Source organism: Orcinus orca, chromosome 11 (genome assembly GCF_937001465.1).
Source record: "Orcinus orca chromosome 11, mOrcOrc1.1, whole genome shotgun sequence".
In the NCBI taxonomy this organism is placed as follows: Eukaryota; Metazoa; Chordata; class Mammalia; order Artiodactyla; family Delphinidae; genus Orcinus; species Orcinus orca.
In genome coordinates this window covers 84,849,720-84,870,469 of record NC_064569.1, presented here as the reverse complement: position 1 = coordinate 84,870,469, position 20,750 = coordinate 84,849,720, and the positions used below count along the sequence as shown (strand labels likewise).

At 44.9% G+C, this 20,750-nt stretch overlaps 1 protein-coding gene across 1 annotated transcript in view; it reads right to left on the bottom strand.

Moving 5' to 3' along the window:
- The window catches only part of STAB2 (stabilin 2), a 159,059-nt gene that overhangs the window by 55,195 nt on the left and 83,114 nt on the right, over positions 1 to 20,750 (bottom strand). Inside the window, exons 27-37 of the mRNA XM_004269450.4 lie at positions 20,131 to 20,226; positions 17,584 to 17,631; positions 15,957 to 16,093; positions 15,411 to 15,525; positions 12,537 to 12,614; positions 10,399 to 10,497; positions 10,204 to 10,311; positions 5,533 to 5,664; positions 2,694 to 2,822; positions 1,184 to 1,240; positions 57 to 152 (exon numbers count right to left, since the gene is read on the bottom strand). Of these exons, the coding sequence (XP_004269498.2) occupies positions 57 to 152; positions 1,184 to 1,240; positions 2,694 to 2,822; positions 5,533 to 5,664; positions 10,204 to 10,311; positions 10,399 to 10,497; positions 12,537 to 12,614; positions 15,411 to 15,525; positions 15,957 to 16,093; positions 17,584 to 17,631; positions 20,131 to 20,226 (1,095 nt within the window). The remainder of the gene's footprint in view (positions 1 to 56; positions 153 to 1,183; positions 1,241 to 2,693; positions 2,823 to 5,532; positions 5,665 to 10,203; positions 10,312 to 10,398; positions 10,498 to 12,536; positions 12,615 to 15,410; positions 15,526 to 15,956; positions 16,094 to 17,583; positions 17,632 to 20,130; positions 20,227 to 20,750) is intronic.

Genomic DNA, 20,750 nt, shown 5'->3' with positions numbered 1-20,750 from the left:
TACATTTCTCAATGCTGCTGCAATAGTTAGAAGGCTTATTAAATCATTATACTCACAATGACAGTTTTCACACACTTTGGCTGGCACCCAATGAACAGGGATCGCTTGCCCATGAAATAAATGGTATAGAGACATCTCTTCGTCTCTGCACCCTATGAAATAATAATGATTATATCAGCTTTTCAGTTAGAACAAAGCTTTCCAATCTCTAAAAGCAAGTAGGTGGGTGGTACATTGCTGTCTCTCTAACTGAAATGTTCTGGAAAAGGAGGGGGCTGGCTTCTTGGAGCTGTTTCATAAGAAAGAAAATGCAAAATCACAATGTTGGCTGCCAGAATACCAGGTGGCAAAATTCAGATAATTATCCCTTGTGGTAGTACGATGTAAAAAGAACTTTTCTTTAGAACTAGCTCAAGTTAGGAAGAATCACAGAGTCAATCAGATGAAAACGTCCTTCCAACATTCCACATTGAGATGGGGCTTGGTTTCTGTTTATTTATTGGTTGATATTCTGCCTTGGTCTGAGACAAGATTAAGGCTGCTTACAAAGACTTCTAATATACAAGATTAAATGCAAACTCAAGTGAGAAGAGTCAGCATTGTTAGCTATAAATTACTATTATGCAACGGAAGGTACATGAGAGTTGATCCTTTGTAATGGTTGGAGCATCATCAGAGCTAGCTCTTGCAATAAACAGCTATAAGAAATACAGATGGGTAGTTAATTGAAAGACATGTCTACCTCCCCACAGGTCTGTCATGTGTTTCTTAGAGAAAGTCAGTTGTAACTTCAACTGTAAAGGGAATCGGGAAGGTGGGACTCCTCCAGGTTGGATACCGAGTTGGATATGGAGTTTGCCTCCTTTGATAAGCTTTCTTGCTCCTGTCTTTAACCAGCTACTGGAATATGAAAGATGTAGAAAGTGAAAAATCCCTTCCTGCACTGGGTGTTGGTTGAGATGAACCCTTGTTTCTATTTATGTATTAATTAAATTTTTGCTTTGGTCCAAAAAAAATGGATTTAAGACTTTAGAAAGATGCATATAAGGTAAGAAGGTAAGATTAAGTTAAAATCAAGTGAAGGAATGAAAGCAGTGACATGAGTTGTGCCTGAGACCCATTTTCTAATGTGGACCTCCCTGGGATCCAGAAACAGTTTTATCAAAGCAGACAAAATACTTACTAGTGGTTTAGTTCCAAACGGGCAGATCGGCTGCTGGGGACACTTCCCACACTTTCCCTTAGTAAGACACAACCAAAGTGAATATCTCATGGTTATTACATTTAGTGCAAAATGAGGCTACAAATGTTTTCCAGACATGGCGCTGGAGGTTTTAGGCTATAAAACTGAAAACCAGAAGCTCGTCTGGTCAACCTCTTTCATGTCCTTTGAGACAAACACTTCAACTACTTTGGGTTGTGGACACTGGAGCATCACTTTCTCTACTATACACTCCAGATGCTCATCATCTTGTAACCTGTGGGGGGGTCCTAACTCACTTAAATCCTAATTCCTTTAACAACAACTCTCATTTATTGAAAACCCACTACTCAGTGAATTGGGCCGGATTCTGAGACTAAAGGATGCATCACGTGAGGCGCCCAGCCATGGGGTCCAGCGTGGAGATGATATTCACTATCGTAAATAAAAGAGCACGAGTTAAGAATGACAGGCATTTTTAAGTGCAGCCTGTTCCTAAAACAGAAGGAGACCAATGTGACTAGTTCTTAACTTGGCACCTACTGGACGGTATTGTGTGGTCGTTCACAGTTCTGGCTCTAGGGCCAGACTGCCTGGATTTGAACGCCTTCCCTGACACTTGCTAGCTCTGTGAACCTGCGGGTGTTACTCAACCTCTCTGGGGCTCATTTTTCCCAATCTGAAAAATGGGCGGAGTAATAGTACCTGCGTTGAAGGGTGTTGTGAGGGTTACCTAATACATGTAGAATGTTTAGAGCAGTGCCTGGCACATAAAAAGTGCCCAGTAAATTTCAGCAGTTATTACTATTATTGAGAGACCCTACACCATCTCACGGACTAAAAAGTCTCCATTACTGCATCCTATATTATACTGAAATGACCCATTTCCATATTGTCTCTCCCGCTAGACCAGGCTTGGCCAAAACCTGTCATGGGTGCACCACACCCTGCCTCCCCTGCTCCCGTGCCTGTGCTGGGTGTGGCACGTTTTCCCTTTGAGGAAGGCTGGTGGCTCCAGAAGCCTCCTCCCTCCACAACATAACCCTCCAGGCAGCCTTTCAAGGCGCTAGACTGTGAGCCCACTGAGGGCAGGGGTCATGTCTTATTTATCTTTGTGGAGCCACAGCCAAGCATGCTCCTTGGCATTTAGAGATGTTCATGCAGTGTTTTTTGTTTGTTTTTTTGCGGTACCCGGGCCTCTCACTGTTGTGGCCTCTCCCATTGCGGAGCACAGGCTCCGGACGCACAGGCTCAGCGGCCGTGGCTCACGGGCCCAGCTGCTCCGCGGCATGTGGGATCTTCCCGGACCGGGGCACGAACCCGTGTCCCCTGCATCGGCAGGCGGACTCTCAACCACTGCGCCACCAGGGAAGCCCTCATGCAGTGTGTTTTGAACTGAATTGAGATACTCTGATAGATGAGTCCTATGCTCAAAATTATAAAAAATAAGCCAACACTCTTTAGCTCATCATTGGCCTCGGATAGAACTTACTCGTAGGATAGTCGTGTCATTAATATCACATCTATTCTTCTGAATTTCCAGAACTTTCCCCAAGCCATGGATCACTCCCTTGTCAGTGGCTACATTGGTGTAGTTTATCGGAGCCTCATTTACGTAGAGCTGTGAACAGAGGGTTAACTGTAAGTTTTTACTACCGTGATTTTAAGGGAAATAAGGACGATGGGGAGTGGAGGATATCAATATGACAACGGCCTAGGAGATATTCCAAAATTCACCTGGCAGGTAGCACAGTGTAGTGGAGAGAGCTCTGCCCTAGGAGAGGGGAGTCTGAGTGACAGTCGTGCATCTGACACCTTCCAGCTGTGTGACCTTGGGCTAGTTGCTTTTCCTCTGTGACTCTCAATTTCCCCTTTTGTAAAAGGAAGAGGTTGTTCTAGACGATCTCTAAGGTTTCTCTCCACCCTTCAAATGATCGGTTTTTATTGTTTAAAAATTCTGAGTCATGATCGTTACGTTAGTGCCCCTGATAAATCGGCTCCATGGACGATGGGTGTGCTTGGCTGTGCTGGTTATTGGTGGTCCAGGAGGTGTGGATGCCTTCCAAAAACAAGACATGGAGAACGAAACTCAGGGTCCTTTTAGCGTATCTCTACTTCCTGGTTCATTTGCAAGCACCCCTAAGTAAGGCTAAGTGGCTGCTATATAAGAATAAAAACAACTAGCATATTTGAGTGTTTTAGAGTTTGTAAAAAGTGTTCCACCAGATAGCATTACTTCCCAGTGTGAGGAGACTGCTCTGAGGTCTGCATTACCGTACCACGTTTCCCTTGGGGCTTCCTTGGAGTTCATGGTATGTGTGTATTGTCTTTGCCTTGCGTGTCCCTAAGCAGCTAAGACACGGGAACGAAATTTCTAAATGTTGCCAAATTAAATTCAACTTTGAGTTGTAACTTGTTTTGTTTCGATTTTTTTAAATGGGAGCATACCTTAATGACTGCTTAGCAAAATAAGTAAAGCCATTCATTCATTCATTAATATAACTAATATAACTGAAAACAAATGGTTGTTTGAAAAATTGGGGGGTGGTGTGTGTGTGTGGGGTGTGTAGCAGGGCTGAGGTTGGGAGAAGAGGGAATTCTTTATTGTACTAAACAGATGTCAACTTCATATCTCACAAGGGTTTAAAAATGATTAACATCTCTCAAACTCCCCACTGCATCACGATTAAAATGACTCTGCCAAGTGTTTAAATTTGAACTTCCACTGACTGTTAAAGTCCCTGATGATTTACTTGGAGTCAAGTGAATTTCCACTGGATGTTGGGATAAATCACGGCTAAGGTCCACAGAAGTGGTCCAGGGTCTGTGTAGACTTGGAAAAGAAGCAGGGGGCCTTACTTGTGGCATCAAACGGTTATTGCAAAACAAATTTGTAGAATTCCAAGACGTTGAGCTATTTTAAAATATCAAAATGGCAGAACTTTGGATGCTGTAATACTGTTGATTCGGCATTAGAAAAAGTCTGAATCATTTTTATTGTGAGATGTATTCGAAGAATTACGGGTTGCATTAGAATTTTGATCTGAACACAAGTTTACTCAGAGAGCATTTTTCTACATCTTCTTTGTCCTGAGAGTAAATGAGTTATCAATAAAAGCAAAGCCTCTACTGTAAGATCGAACTATTTGTTTACTGTAAGATAAAGCCTCTATTGTAGAAAGGAAAAAAAAAAAGCTCTAGATCAAAGACTTTCCAAACACATGAAAAATAAATGTGATGGAATCAAAACTGATTCAACTAACTGCACTGGAATATTCAGCTCTACATGATGAAATAAAAGATGACATAGATTAAAAACAAAAATGTAAGGTCTTTACCAACAAAAATTGCCTTACCTGCAAAAAAAAGAAAATGTATTTGAAAGGATCTCCTCAAAATTATTGCACAATAGGTAAGATTATTTATAGGAGTCAGAGGGAAATATTTGGAGTTAGATTATTCCCTAAGTAATGAAGAACCATGAAGACTTTGTTTTTTTAACCCAAGCATGTTGAAAGAAAAACTGTACACAAAATTCACTTGTACTTCAATGATGATAACACTGAGAAAATTATTTTCAAAACTGCACTTTTTTACAGGGACCAATTATTATTGCTTAAAAATTTGCAATTAAACTTTCTTTACTTTAATATAGTGCTTAGTTTAGCCTAAATAATCATTTGTTTTTATTAATTTTTCTTATGAGAATGTATACTAGAGTTATGTAGTGAATTTCTTGTTGAATTTTCAGATTGATTGATGTTTGAAGTAGGTACAAAGAATTTTATATTGAAATACTTAAAATATGTATTTAGTCTCAATTCTTTCTACGAATTCTAAACACTTTAAGTACTTAGGGGTTGTGTGAGATTAATACTGGAATACTGGTATGGGGGTCAGTTGGTCCGAGGTCTGCAGTCTGTATGATCAAGCAATGATAATAATGTTTATTCATTTAGCTGCTGGAGTCCGTGAGGCTCCTTATACCCTGGGGCCAGTGCCACTTCCTGGGCGTCAGGTTTTGCTGCCGGGTTCCCTTCCCTCTTGGAGGTGGCTTGGGGGCTGTTTGTTTGTTAGGAATCAGAACTGAAGGGCACCTGTGACTGCTGGGATTCAATCCCATGTCAGCCAGGCCACACTGATGATTTGGTGACGGGGAGGGGGAAGGGGAGCTTCCCAGTCTGGCTGAGTCATTACTTTACGGTGAAACACAGACAACCGTCTTCTGTAGAGAAGGCTTAGGAAGTGCTGGGGAGATTATGCAACGCAAAAGTGATGACGGACATGGAGCTAGGACACCCGCCTGTGGGTTTTAAGGGAGAGGATCACACCTGGTCATTGCGGAGGAAGAAGCCAAGGAGGTAGGAGAAGCCCAGCATGGTCTCCCGATGCATGCCGTTGTGCAAGTCATTCTTCAGCAGTTTCTCCTCCAAGACCACGTGATACTTGAGTACGTCCTCCTCCTGGACAACACACAGAAGGGAAAGTCAACCCACAAATCAGCCGGTCCCCGGGCACTTACTGGGCTGCCCTGATGTCCAGGCACCGTGGGGTTTAAGAGCAATAGCTTGTTGAACTGGAAATTTCACCCGAGGCATCAGGGCACAGTAGATAATAAATACCAAACCCGAGACAGATCACCTTGGGGAACCTGCAGACTTTCCATGTAGGATGGTCAGGAACTCACTACGGGACCCTAAAACCCAGAGTGAGGGTAGAAAAGGTTGGGGGGGATTTTAAAGTTGATTTCTTTGGTGAGAACAGCTGTGAAGAGAGTCCTCACACCCCAGCCTGCCTTTCACCTCAGGGGTCATGAGAGGAGGCTCAATGGGGTATTTCAAAGGGCTTGATCTGTGTCCTCTGCAGACAGGGTAGCCTGTGGGGTGTCACTCAGGCCTGAGCAATCTTGTGCCAGGGACTGCTGGCAGGTTGACCCCCAGCGGAGGGGGCAGGCTGTCACCGCACGGAGACAGGCCTGCACTCCCAGCACTGACATGGGACAAGAGAGTACAGGTGTCCTGTGGACCAGAGGGTTGGCCGTGTCTGAGAGAGCTGGTGCCTTAGGTCCTATCCTGGATGGCTTTCTGGAAGGGCAGACGGGCCTCCCCAGGGGAAAGGCTGGAGGTGGCCTCTGGACGCTGAGGGTCCACTGGGAAAAAAAGTGTTTGTAAGAAGAGACGCATGCACACAGGTGGGGGGAACTGCAGTCAGAGACCACCAGGGATGGGTGGGGTCTCCAAAGAACCCATCAGAGAGCGAGAGAGCAATGGCATCTCAAGACGGTACCAGTTAGATAAGAACTTCCTACCCTCTTAACATCTCTTCCCGACCATCAACAGGTCCTAACTGCAAACCCGGTGAGACCAAAGCTGAATTCAGTAAGATCAGGAAAGGAAATAGAAGCGTCACATGGGGAAGGAGAGATGGTGAATTACTGTCTCAGCTCCAAATCACCCTCTACACTCTTTCTGCGGTGGAGCTGGGACCACAGCCCACGCTTCTCCTCTGCCAGGTCTCCTGTTTGGCGCCACCAGTGGAAAGTGCTCGAGGGAGACCGTGAGGCCTGTTAGAGGGATCTCCTCTTCCTGCATGCTTCCTGGTCCTGGGGGCATCACCCCAGCTGCACTTCATCGCCCTGCCAGCGGCAGCTGGATCCGAGCGGCAGAGGCCTGTCACTCCCAGACTGGCCTTATCATGTCCCCCTTCTCCCAAGACGCCAGCACCAGCTGGGCAATGGCATCTCCGAGACGCCTGGGTCTTGGACCCCAGGGACCCTCCTCCAATGTCAGAGCCACAAGCCTCAAGCCTCAGAGGTCTGCGTTACAGCTCCTCAAGGCTCCTCCAGATTTCTGACTTTTAGTTGTTCTGACCTCTTTCCTCTGTTCTCCCAGCCTTTGGGGTTATAGATGCTTCTATGCTATCTCTTTTTTACCTTTCAATTATATTTATATACCTTTATATATTTTATTTATATACCTTTATATACCTTATATATATTTATATACCTTTATATTTTTTACCTTTCAATTATATTTATCTAATTTTATACCCAATAAACAATTCATAATATTGAATTCTCTCTGGTACGGTTTCCGTCTCCTGACGGACCTTGATTTTTTTTTTTTTTAGCAATCATTTTTACCTTTCCATACTGATTTTTTTCATGGAAAGGCATTTTATTTTAAATATAGCAGTGTGTACATATCAATCCCAAACTCCCAGTCTATCCCTCCTGCCACCCTCTGAGGGACCTTGATTGATTCAAGGACCAAACCCCCTCCTCTAGTTTCCTTTCTGGACAAAGCCCAGCATGAAGCAGTGAGGAAAGAAGATTTAATTCTAAATCCAATTCAAAATGTTGATTTTTACAAGGAGCTGGATTTTTTTTTTTTACTTAATTGAGACTGTGTTTGTGACTTACAGTGATGATAGGACTTTCTGGGGAAGCAGAAAGGCTAAGACCAAAAGACAACCCTCAGAATGGGAGAAAATATTTGCAAATGAAGCAACTGACAAAGGATTAATTTCCAAAATTCACAAGCAGCTCATGCAGCTCAATAACAAAAAAACAAACAACCCAATCCAAAAATGGGCAGAAGACCTAAATAGACATTTCTCCAAAGAAGATATACAGACTGCCAACAAACACATGAAAGAATGCTCAACATCATTAATCATTAGAGAAATGCAAATCAAAACTACAATGAGATATCATCTCACACCAGTCAGAATGGCCATCATCAAAAAATCTAGAAACAATAAATGCTGGAGAGGGTGTGGAGAAAAGGGAACGCTCTTGCACTGCTGGTGGGAATGTGAATTGGTACAGCCACTATGGAGAACAGTACGGAGGTTCCTTAAAAAACTACAAATAGAACTACCATATGACCCAGCAATCCCACTACTGGGCATATACCCTGAGAAAACCATAATTCAAAAAGAGTCATGTACCAAAATGTTCACTGCAGCTCTATTTACAATAGCCCGGAGATGGAAACAACCTAAGTGCCCATCGTCGGATGAATGGATAAAGAAGATGTGGCACATATATAAAATGGAATATTACTCAGCCATAAAAAGAAACGAAATTGAGCTATTTGTAACGAGGTGGATAGACCTAGAGTCTGTCATACAGAGTGAAGTAAGTCAGAAAGAGAAAGGCAAATACCGTATGCTAACACATATATATGGAATCTAAGAAAAAAAATGTCATGAAGAACCTAGGGGTAAGACAGGAATAAAGACACAGACCTACTAGAGAATGGACTTGAGGATATGGGGAGGGGGAAGGGTGAGCTGTGACAAAACAAGAGTGGCATGGACATATACATACACTACCAAACGTAAGGTAGATAGCTAGTGGGAAGCAGCCGCATAGCACAGGGAGATCAGCTCGGTGCTTTGTGACCACCTAGAGGGGTGGGATAGGGAGGGTGGGAGGGAGGGAGACAAGAGGGAAGAGATATGGGAACATATGTCTATGTATAGCTGATTCACTTTGTTATAAGGCAGAAGCTAACACACCATTGTAAAGCAATTATATCCCAATAAAGATGTTAAAAAAAAAAAAAAAGGCTGCGGGATTGCCTGAGGGTTTATCCCAGGGCAGGAGAAGAATATTCCCCACTGAACAGGTTCAAAGGGCTGGGGGAGGGCTGGGGGTGAGGAGACACAGTGAAGAGGACTTCCACTTCCATCCCAGGAGTCCTGCTTGCTCAACACGGCAGTTACAAAAGCCTAACACACGGTTCCTCCCTTCACAGAGCTTTCATCCAATTGGAGAGCTAAGACACACCCGCCTGAAAAGACAGTTCCTTATACCAGGTGTGTAAGTGCTGAAGGGCGTACTAATGGTCTGAATTCAGAGGCAGGAGAGATTTTCTGCAGCTCAGGGGCCAGAGCCAGCTTGTCTGAGGAGGTGAGACTGGACTTGAAGAATGGGTATATGTATAGCTGATTCACTTTGTTATAAAGTAGAAACTAACACACTATCATAAAGCAATTATACTCCAATAAAGATGTTAAAAAAAAAGAATGGGTGGGGAGGTTTCAGGAGGCATCGAAGGAGGAAGGGCAGCCTTCCTGACTGAGGGGGCGGGTGTGTGTGTGTGTTTGTTTGTGTAGATAGGAGCAAGGTACTGAACATGCCTTTGCTTTCTTTAGGGTCTGTATGACATCACTCTGGTTAGACCACATGGTATCTGCAGAGAATGGATGGGAGACAGCAGTGGGCCCAAGGGTGGCTTAGCGGGACTTCAAGTATCAGCCCCCATCTCCTTAGCATCCTCATCTCAGTCACCCTATATAAAGAGAGAAGTGAAAACAGCGTGCTTGCTGTGCAGTTACAGCTTTAAACTTGGGGCTGGGTGCAGGGCACCCCTGGGATCCTTCTACATGGAAATTCTGGCGCCAGCACTGAATAGAAGGTACTCGTGGCCAGTTTATGGAGACCCTAAGAACCTGGGGAGGTAGCTTGGACTTAGTCATTCAGGAAATGGAGATCCACCCAAGGGTTTTGAGCCAGAGAGTGACAGGACTGGAGCTTTTTATTATTTCACGAAGTCTTTTGACAAGTTCTGACTGTTCACCCCAGATGTTAGGAATCAGGGAAGACAGAGATGGGGAGAATAGGAGGAAGACAGAGACAGTGCACTCCCTCTAGGTCCCAGCTGCTGACAGCTCACTGCATGGGACCAGGGAGAAGCCAGGGAGGGGAGGAGGGGTGGCCATGAAGATGTTTCCAGGTTCCTGGGATGCCTTCATCCTTGTGTATGTGAGCCTCAGTGTGTGCTTCCAGGGGTACGAACTCAATATATGAGTAGCTCTGGCTTGGGGGAGGTTCGGGTATGAGAGAGTCTCTGCTCAAGTTTACGTTAAATATCTGGATATCGACAAGGAAGTTTTGATGAAAGAGTGAGATGGTACATGGTTGATGGACTGAAAAACTTTAAGTGTTTGAATTTCCAGGAAATAATTTCCCAGGTTATTATTGCTGATACTACCAGAGTTGTGACCTTCTTCTCCCGGATGTAACTCTCAATGGCGTCGTTGTTTGGAGCAAACACCGTGTAAGTGTCAGCAGCCTCGATCGAACTTGCCAGATTATGTTGCTGTGATGGAAAGAGACAGGAGCACGTGAGGGACTTCTGTTCCCAGGTAACCCGAGCAGAGGGTCATGCAGAGGACGTGGTACTTGCAATGATGTAGCCCCGGAAGATGGAATAGTCAGGCATCTGGTCCAGCCGGGTGAGTAGGTTTGGTAAGGAGCCAGTTAGACCTCTTTGGGGAACCAGAACCTGGGAAAGGAAGCCCCAAAATTCTGTTAGCCTGCCTTGGTAGGACTTGCTGCTCTCCAGTACATAGGTTCATGTCACATAACAATATGTGATCATGAAGCCTCTGCAAATAGAGAACAAGGTACCTTTTCCTTTGATCGTTTGCAAGACCAAAGGGGTGCATAGTTTGGGAAGTGAAGTGGGTTGGATTTCAGCCCTACTCCACCACCAGACCAGGTACCTCTAGGCAGGGAACAACCTGCACAACTGTTCATGGTGGCCCTAACAAAGGGGACCATAGCGTCCAATGAACAGGTAGAAAAGGAGCCCCTTAATGAGCCACTGCAGAGGCTAAGCAGTGAACTTGAATCAGTTGATGCGCAGCCATGGATCTCTGCGCCCACATAAACTTCTTCCTCAACCCAGCTACCCAGCCGTGAGGACCCTCAGTGGCCTCCTTTGAGAAGTGAGGAGAATGGCACACACTTTCTGAGGGTTGTTATAAACATCAAATGAGATAATGCAATACATGACACCTGGCACCTAGAGGGCTGGCCATCATTCCAATATTACTGCACACAAGGTGGGGTGGTAATGCTGATGAGGGACAGAGAAGAGAGGCAGCTCCGCCCCTCCGGGACACGCCATTATATGGGGGCTCACGACCTATTCCATAAAGAACTATCAAAACAAGGGGGCACAGTTATGCCAAATGAGTTCTATACTGAGAAATCCCACGGGATTTCAGAGGAAGGAAAAGGGAATAAAAATGACATTTATCGAGGTCTCCCTAGGCAGCAGTGAGAGAGGAGGTGTTGTTTAATACTCATAGGGAAGAAAAATGGGGCTCAGAGAGGTTATGTAACTTGCCCAGGGTTACACAGTTAGTTAAGCGCCTGAACGAGATGCTGTATGATTCTAGAACTTACCCTCTTGACACTATGTCAGCCTCGGTGATATGGGCTGCAGGGATCAGGGATGGCTTCACAGAGGAGGTGGGACTCGACCTGGCCCCCGTGATAATAACGCTCAGTGCAGGACATTGGTTGAGATGCCATTTTACTAATGAGGTTTTGTTAATCAAAAATGTAAATGAGAAGAAGAGGTAATTTTACACTTAAAAAAAATTTTTTTTTTAGTACTTTGAAAAGCCAGTATTGGAGAAGAAAAATACTCTTAGTAATTTTGCTTTCTGATAAATGAAGCCATAAGCCCATTCCTGCAAATGACCTATCACTTGCTCAAAATATGGTGTAGTTTTTAATGCCTCTTGGTAATACAAGAGAATTGCAAGGTCTTTGCAAAGTGTTGCACTCAGAAGTCTTATAAGAAGCCTCTCTTTTCTGAACAGAAACAGTTAATGTGTTCTGTAACTTGAAATAGAAAAGTATGTAAGTGCCAAGTGAGAATAATTTTAGTTAAAATGCAATTAGTTAATTGTCTTTTCTAATCTTCCGCTTTTCAAAATTTCCCAGTATACCCTAAATTCGAACTTTAATTTTAAATGAAGATATTAATATAGTAACTGAAAATTATAGGATAGTTTAAAAGCTCGTTTCCCATTAAACTTTTTTTCCCTCTATTTCATACCTTTGAATATTGTTGAATTGCATCTTAGAAGAAAATAAAAATTCTACAATACCCTTCCAACCCTTTTCCATTTTTTTTTCCAGGGCACAATAATGCAGAGGGGAGAGGACCAGTGATACACAGCCAGTTGCCTCTCCTCCAGTTCTTGATTATATCCAACCTGGGCATATGGACTTCCCAGTACTAAGGTTCCCGTGTACCTTGTAAGATGTTCTGATAACTAAGAAATATGATATATGTGGCCACACATTATACAGGACCCACTGCAGGATATAGGCTGAGTATATAGTAACTGAGTCTTACTGAATGAGTAGAGCCTCGAAATGGTTTTAAAATAAAAATAATGAAGCATAATACAGGTTGTTTTTATATTAAGGCTAAGTATTTTTTCCCAAAAAAGATCCTGCAAAGGAGGATAAATAACAAAAGGAGAAGAGATTCAACGTGTGCGGGAGGAAGCGATTTTGTACCTTGTTGATGACGTGTATCACTCCGTTTGTGGCTGCGTTGTCACCATCAATGACGCTCGCTCCTTCGATTGTGATATTCTGTGAACGCACCACAGTGAGAAGGTGAGTCCCTACAGAGTACACCCAGGGATTGAATTATTTGTGGGTTTCCCACTTTTTGAGTAGTAGTGACCTCCTCACTTTTGGACCATGACACAAAGTCAGAAATATTTTTAAATTGTGAGCCTTTTGACATTACACACACACACACACACAATTGAAATGAAATAATACTTTCCTCTACTATGTGGGAGGCACCTGATCATCGATTCTACTCTATTTCATTCTATTTCATTCAAAAAGTGCTGGGGACTTCCCTGGTGGCACAGTGGTTAAGAACCCTCCTGCCAATGCAGGGGACACGGGTTCAATCCCTGGTCCGGGAAGATCCCACATGCCGCAGAGCAACTAAGCCGGTGTGCCACAACTACTGAGCCTGCGCTCTAGAGCCCACGAGCCACAACTCCTGAGCCTGCGTGCCACAACTGCTGAAGTCCATGCACCCCAACTACTGAAGCTCGCGCCGCCTATAGCCTGTACTCCGCAACAAGAGAAGTCCCCACTCGCTGCAACTAGAGAAAGCCCGTGCGCTGCAAAGAAGAACCAATGCTGCCAAAAAAAAAAAAAAAATTGCTGGCTGAGGCTCACTAAAGTGACCCTGCAGTTGGAAAAACACCGCAGATAGTGTTGTGGGTTGAATTGCGTCTCCAAAATTCATAGGCTGGAGTGCTAACCACCAGTGTCTCAGAATGTGGCCCTATTTGGAGACAGGGTCTTTACAGAGGTAATCAAGTTAAAATGAGGTCATTAGGGTGGGCCCTAATCCAATATGACCGGTGTCCTTATAAGAAGAGGATATTTGGGCACAGACAGCTATGGAGGGAGAAGACCATGTGAACCTGAGGACGGTCATCTATGAGCCAAGGAGAGAGCCTGACGTCAGTCCTCAGAGAGGACCAACCCTGCCCACGCCTTGACCTTGGACTTCGAGCCTCCAGAACTCTGAGACAAAAATTTCTGTTGTTTAAGCCACCCAGTCTCTGCTTCTTTGTTATAGTAGGCCTAGCAAACTAATACAGATAGTTACTGACTTTTCAAGAATATTAATTACACGGGGAAAGGAGCTAAGTAAACCCAAATGCCCGCTCACGCAGCCACCGACCAAGCATGACACATCCGGGCTCCGCTCTCTCTGGTTTCCTCTCCTCTTCTCCCACCACTGCCCTCTGTCTGAAATTCCTCCTGGGAACCCTGGGTGCAGAGGGGACTTGCCTCACCCTGAGCACATCAGCAGAGGTCCTGAAACAAACATTCCTGGCTACCTTGCACATCTCTTCTGGTTACAGGGAGACATTTATATCAGCGTAAGAAAGAACCCATTACAACTGTGTCTTTGATGGTTGGCTGCTCTAGCTCACAGGTCGATTGATTTACCTCTGAATCTACGGAACCTGGGATGAACCTTCCCAGGGTGGGTGTTCAACTAATGCTTGCTCAGAGCATCAGTGATTTCAAACACCAATGGAAAACCACCCATTGTCTGATATATGCATGTAACGTTCTAGAATTATTGTAATAAAATGTAAAGAGCCCATGGGACCGTATGTAACTCTTTTCTGCTTTCTAAAAGGAATGATCTGAGGAAGCACATATATTTAGGCAATACTAGGCATAGAGCCTTTTCACAGCGCCATCACTGATGGGTAGATAGGCAGAAATGCTTTAGAGCTGCAATTCTAGAATATTCTGACCCTGGCCCACGCTCCATTGATGGGGCAGTTCTCATTTCCCAGTAGAGTCTCCATTTTCATCTTGTTCAGTTCACAGAAAGAACTTTAAAACACTGCCGCATTCAGCAGGGCAGCCAGACTTCCGCACAGAAAACTGAATCCAAGTCCTTGAAACACTATAGAAAAAGCCAGAAGGTGAGCTTCTACAGGGCTCTGCTCTCCTGTGCACTGTCCTGTCTCCAACACTCACATCAGTTCCTGGAGCATAGGAGGTGTTCAGTAAGTATCTGTTTATTTATTTTTTTGGCTGCATTGGGTCTTCGTTGCGGCACGCGGGGTCTTCGTTGAGGCATGCGAGATATTTCGTTGTGGCACGTGGACTTTTCTCTAGCTGTGGTTTGCAGGTTTTTTCTCTAGTTGCAGTGCTTGGGTTTTAGGGCGTATGGGCTCTGTAGTTGTGGAGTGCGGGTTCCAGAGCTCGTGGGCCCTGTAGTTTGAGGCACGTGGGCTCTCTAGTTATGGCGTGCAGGCTTAGTTGCCCCGCAGCATGTGGGATCTTAGATCCCCAACCAGGGATCGAACCCACATCCCCAGCATTGGAAGGCGGATTCTTTACCACTGGATCACCAGAGGAGTCCCAATAAATATCTGTTGACTGACCCTAGCTTAATACAAAATTGTAGTAATCTCGAATGACTCAATTAGTAGGTTTCCAATAACCAGCTCTTAACCACACATAAAAATCAAAGTTGTGAAACTGCGCGGCCTTCACCCAGAAGAAATGAAAGGATTGCCTTTCCGGATCAGTCTGTTGTCTGTCAGGAAGAGCCTGTGGCCAACCAGTGGGCAGAGAGCTTCATTTTATACTATCCCTGCTACAGAGTAAGAGTGTGTGTGTGTGTGTGTGTGTGTGTGTGTGTGTGTGTGTGTGTGAGTGAATACAGGTTGCTAAGTGTTGAAGCTGGGTGATACCTACACGGAGGTTTTATTCTCCATTTATTTTTGCTCACGTTTGGAAATTTCCCTAACAGAAAAAAACTAAAAGTACACTATGAACGTAGGTCACAAGTTTCCACTAAACAGACACAACACGACGCTCTCTTACCCCATCCGCCTTCGCCAGGTGGAGGAAGCTGCCCTGCAAAGACGTTGCCAGCATGTCAGAAGGTGGCAGGGCCTGCAGATCGGCCACTCCATACGTGCCCAGGAGCGTATGGTACCTACGACAACAGTCCATAAGGGCTGTAACGAGGTATCAATGCTTGAGGCAGTGGCACTGTGAGGAGTTAAGACAGTAGGTTCTGGAGCCAGACTACCGGGTTCAAAATCTCCCCCTGCAACTTCAGCCAGGGTACCTGGGGTTAGTTAATTAACCACCCTGTGCCTCGGTTTCCGCATCTATAAAATGGGAATAATTCTGTCTGTTTCACAGGGTCCTTGGGAGGATTAACTAGGTTGTACATAGAGCAGTTAGCACAGAATTGGCTGTCAGTCATGTTGACGACTTCCATCCTGGGGTAAGGAGGTGAGGGGGTCCTGGGACATGGTCAGTTGCATGGATCTGAAGGACCACGTGGCCTCCCTTCACTGAACTTCATTCACGCTGATGCCAGTAAGATACCATGAAGAATAAAACACACATAATACCTACTTTATGAGGGTGGGAATATTGCTCTTGGTTAACCAAAAGGCTTTCTCATCTTGGTCCATGTCCTCAATAGCTTGTTGGGAAGGCACGAGGACGGTGAGGTTTGAGGCGGCTGACAGCATGGGTTGTAGGGAAGCATTCTGAATCGCAGAAGGAAAAGAAACTGGCCTGACTCATGTCAGAGGACAAATGCTGACTTAATGCTTGGCAGAGATGACAATTTCCCATGTGATATAATTTCAGAGATACTGGGAAGGTCCTAGGGACCCCTTTCCCAAATCGATCCCACCTACTGGCTGACGCCTCCTCTTCCCTCTGAGACTCATCCCTTTTATTTAACCGTGTGAACCTTGACAAAAGGCAAATCTTCCTGATCAGGTCACACTTGAGTCATTATCAGTCATTCACCCTTTAGTCTAAATGAAGAGGCAGAGAACACTCTTGAGCGTGTCATGCGTGTGTGTGCACACGTGTGTACAGAGAACCTTGAGAATCCTTGGATGCCTTTGGAATAAGGATGGTGGCAAGATTACAGGAACAGTTTCAGCATGAGAGAGAGAGACTGGAGGCCTGAAATCAAACTTTATCTACTCACCTAGAGCTACTTCTGGGTAGAAGCAGTGGTGGGCTTATGTTTCACAACCGGCTCTCCAGGAAAAACAAACAAACAAAAGCCCCGCTTCGCAGTGTTTGCTGATTTCTGTGGTGTAAGTTCTCCCATCATAGCTGATTCCAAGCTACCGTCATAACAGCATAGAAAGTGGAGTTGGGGAAGCTGTGCTCTTGTGAGCTAGGACGAGTGGGTCTAGCCCACCACAGGGCAAGCTTATGAGTGTGGGGTGGGTCTGTATGAAAATGAGCACCTGCTATAGGACCCTCAGTCCCTGCTGTCCCGTGTGATGGGGGTCAGAGGGACCCCACATGGAAGCAACAGGAAGGCGTCCTGGAATGGCTGCTGACCAGACACTGCGTATCTTGGCATCTGTCTTCTTAAAAGGGACAAACCACTTGTCACGATGGCTGGCTGAACCTGTCACCTTGGGCCACTCAGGCAAAGATGACAGAGACTCAGACAACTGGGGATGGTGGGGTTAGACTCTCTGTTATAGAACTTTCCAAAGGAGAGGGAAAAGCTCCTCTGGGCATGTTGGGCTGAGGGCTAAACACACATGAAATAAGACAGTACTGCAACTATAAATGCCAAATATAATTTGGTGAATTACTGTGATGAATTATGCTGACTTTTCAAAAATACCTCTTTTGATGAATGAAGTTATACATATATATTTGGATTGGTTGAAAAGTCGACCACCCCAGCTTATCTTAGACCAGAAGCTCTTGGCCCTGGTTGCATGTTAGAATCACCTGGGAAAGTGTTAAAATACACTGATGCCCAGGTCAAACCTCTACCCAATCAAATCAGAGAGTCTGGGGGTGGGAGCCTAAGCATGGCTATTGAAAATCATCTGTTCCATGTGGTTCTAAAGTGCAATCAAAGCTGAGAACCACTGTTCTAGACAATTTCCCTCCCTCCCCCTCACCAGCTGCATCTTCAGTTTTCTGTTACATGTAGTCCAAATATCTAAAATTATTATATATTCCCAATCCTAATTCCAGCAAAGGTACTCACATTTATCCACTGGTTAAATATAGCTGCGGCAGAGAGAAAGGACAATTCCTTATTCATTTCGTGCAAGAGAGGGAGGAGAGAGGAGAGAGAACACAGAGGGGGATCAATGAGAGGCATAATCCCAGGGCATCTCTGGGCATCGTCCTTGCCAGCCTTGTCGATGCCGACATGAATGATGCCCAGGCTGGATGAATCCCCATGTTGCCAGAGCCCTCCATTTCTTTCATGTTTAATGCCTTGAATTATCTTCTATATTCGAGGTAAAGGAGTAATTCCAGAAACGTTAAATGAAACAACCACCTCAGATTCGTCCCAATCAGAATTTATGTTGTAAGAACACGGCCACCCAGCCCTACAGGAGGGCCACAGAACTCAGTACACTGCCCCCTTTCAGAGCTAGCATTGAGCAGGGGCTTGGGACACAGTGCCAAACCACTCGGGTTTTCTTTCTGGTTTGGCCATTTCCTAGCTCCTTAGGCAAGTTCTTTCATCTCTCTGGGCTTCAACGTTCCCAGCTGTAAAATAGGGATGATAAAAGCTCCAGCTGATAGTGTTGATGTGGAAACTGGAAGAGTTAATGTTTCTAAAGTGCTTAGAATAGAGGATGGCATGCAGGACACAGTCAGTAGGTTTTAGCCACTATTATTTTTAACTTATCCGCCATGGGGTTTGTTAATGAACATATATGCTGAACCATCACAACTGGCACCAGGTTGGAGTGAGGGAGGATATAAGATATGAAAGAAAAAAGATGGCCCCTGACCTTATGCAACTTACAGTTGTTTTGGGGATGTTAGGATGTGAAAAAATAACACAGAGGGCTGGTAGATCAGTGATGTTTGAAGGTGTGATAGATTAAAGAAAGCTCTAGACTTTGAGTTTAAAAAGTCTGGGTTCAATTCCTGGGTCTGCCATTTACCAGCTGTGGGATCTTGGGCAAGTCACTTAACCTCTCTGAACACTCAAGTGCCTCACCTGAAAAATGAAAATGATGATGCCTTGCTCCTGGGATTATGAACATTACATGCATTAATGTATGTGAAAACATTTTAAAAATTATTAAACACCACGAAAGTGGCAACAACAATTATTATGTGCAAATTTACCAAAAGGCAATACATCTCAGAGCTGTCTTAATTCCTTTTTGAAAGTGGTTGAGGTTACGGAATAAGTTAGTAAATACCGGTTGAAAAGTAAATCAGTTAGTAAATAGATAAGTACAAGAGCTGAGATGCTCTGGTAATCCCTTCAAGGAGAGGAGGGCATGAGCTGGACCTGAACTGCTGGCAGAAAGACCTGAGGCTGGGTCCATGGGGGCGGGGAACGGAGCCAGGAAGGTGACAGCTGGGAAGGCAACAGCTCAGCTAAGCTGGTTGAAGTGAGTTGAGTCCATGTGAAGTCCTCAGAGTTTCCAGGCCGAGCATTTGGACTTGATCTTGTTTTCCGTGGGAGGTGAGGGGCATTGTGAAAGCAGGGTGTTAGGGTTTTAAGGTTTTAGGAAATGTGGCCCATGGACAGTGCAGAGAAAATGTTGGGTCCACGCTCCACGGTCTGAATGTCAGGAGACAGGCCTGATGGGATGAGTAGGAGAAACAGGTTCAGTAAAGAGCAGGAAGGACCCTGATAGGCAGGGAGGCCAAGGTCAGATGCTGCAGCTGTCAGGGAGCACATTAGGGCAGGTGCAGCCCTGGGCACTGTTACGCCAGTGGTTTCCATTGAGAGGAGGGGTAGGAACCAAACTCCAGTGAGTTAAGCAAAAAGTGAGTGATGAGAAAAGTCACCAATTTACTTTCTCATTTCAACAAATCTTTATGAACAGTAGGAGTGAAGTAGGAAACAAGGACAAAGACCTGCCCTCAAGAGTTGACAGTCCAGTGGGGAGACAGACAATTAGGTGGGATGTGCCCTACGCTGATAGAACATACTAATGGTTAAGTGCTTGGGCTCTGCATGGAGACAGCTGAGCGACCTTAGGCAAGTTTCCTTAGGCTCTCAGTTTCCTCATCTATGAAATGGGCATAATAATCGCATAAGCCCAGAGGCTGTGGTTTAAAGGGGGTGCTGCAGCATGTTAAGGATTTAGTAAGATGCCTGGTACACAGAAGGTGCGCGTGCATGCGTGCGCGTGTGTGTGTGCACACACGCACACATACCCCCCAGACAGGGGTAAGCACAAGGTGCTCTGGGTGCCTATAGGAGGCACACAGCCCGGACAGGAGTGCCCAAGAGCTCAGCAGGGACCAGTTATTTGCTCATTTGGGAAGTCTGGGACTAGCAAGAGGCAGAATGACAAGAAAGGGAAGGCAGGACTGCTTGGTACACAGAAGGTGCCTAATAAAAGTTACCTCCCTTCAACTTGTAGAAAATTTGTGACCCACAGAGCACACATGCCATTTATGAGAAGCAGTTTGCTTCCGATAAAATCTGGAGCAAACGATTGGTAGAGCACTTTAAAGCCATCCTAGCCAAGAGAGCTTTTTTTTTCTTTTAAATTTGAAGACTTTTGTCTTTATTATTCTGTACTGGAGTTGATCTCAGAGGACTTACCACTGCAGCGTTTCCATAGCAGAGAAGGCCATCTCCTTCGTAGCCCTCTTGGCAAACACAACTCCAGACACCAGAAGAGGTAAACTGACAGGTTGCCTGATACAAAGAAAATGAGAGAAACGATTTGCTTTCCCAACTAAAGCATTAGATATGAAGTACACCTGTGAATCCTCAGACTCCTTCTACAGTGAGAAGTGCAAATTCGGGGCTGAAAGATGGTGGAAGTAACCCACAGGCCCTCAGCCCTTTCTGCAGGTTTGGTGCACTTCTTACGGAATCACAATTAGATTCTTTCTTTTCATCCCTGCCAAGATTTAGCAAGCAGAAATCAGGACACACAGTTAATGTGAATTTCAGATAAACCAAGACGTTTTTGTATAAGTATGTCCCATATAGTATTTGGGGGCACGCTTGTGCCAGAAAAGAATTCACTGTGTATCTGAAATTCAATTCTAACTGGGTGTTCTGCATTTTATCCGGCAACCCTATGTTGGTTCTTCCACGCTTTGGAATGAAGTGAAAGTTCCAATAACCTCTCATGTGTCGAATGTCAGGGCTTGGTTGGGCTTAAATTAAGCAAGAGTGTTGGAGCTTCTTCAGTTTTATGAAGTGCTTTCATG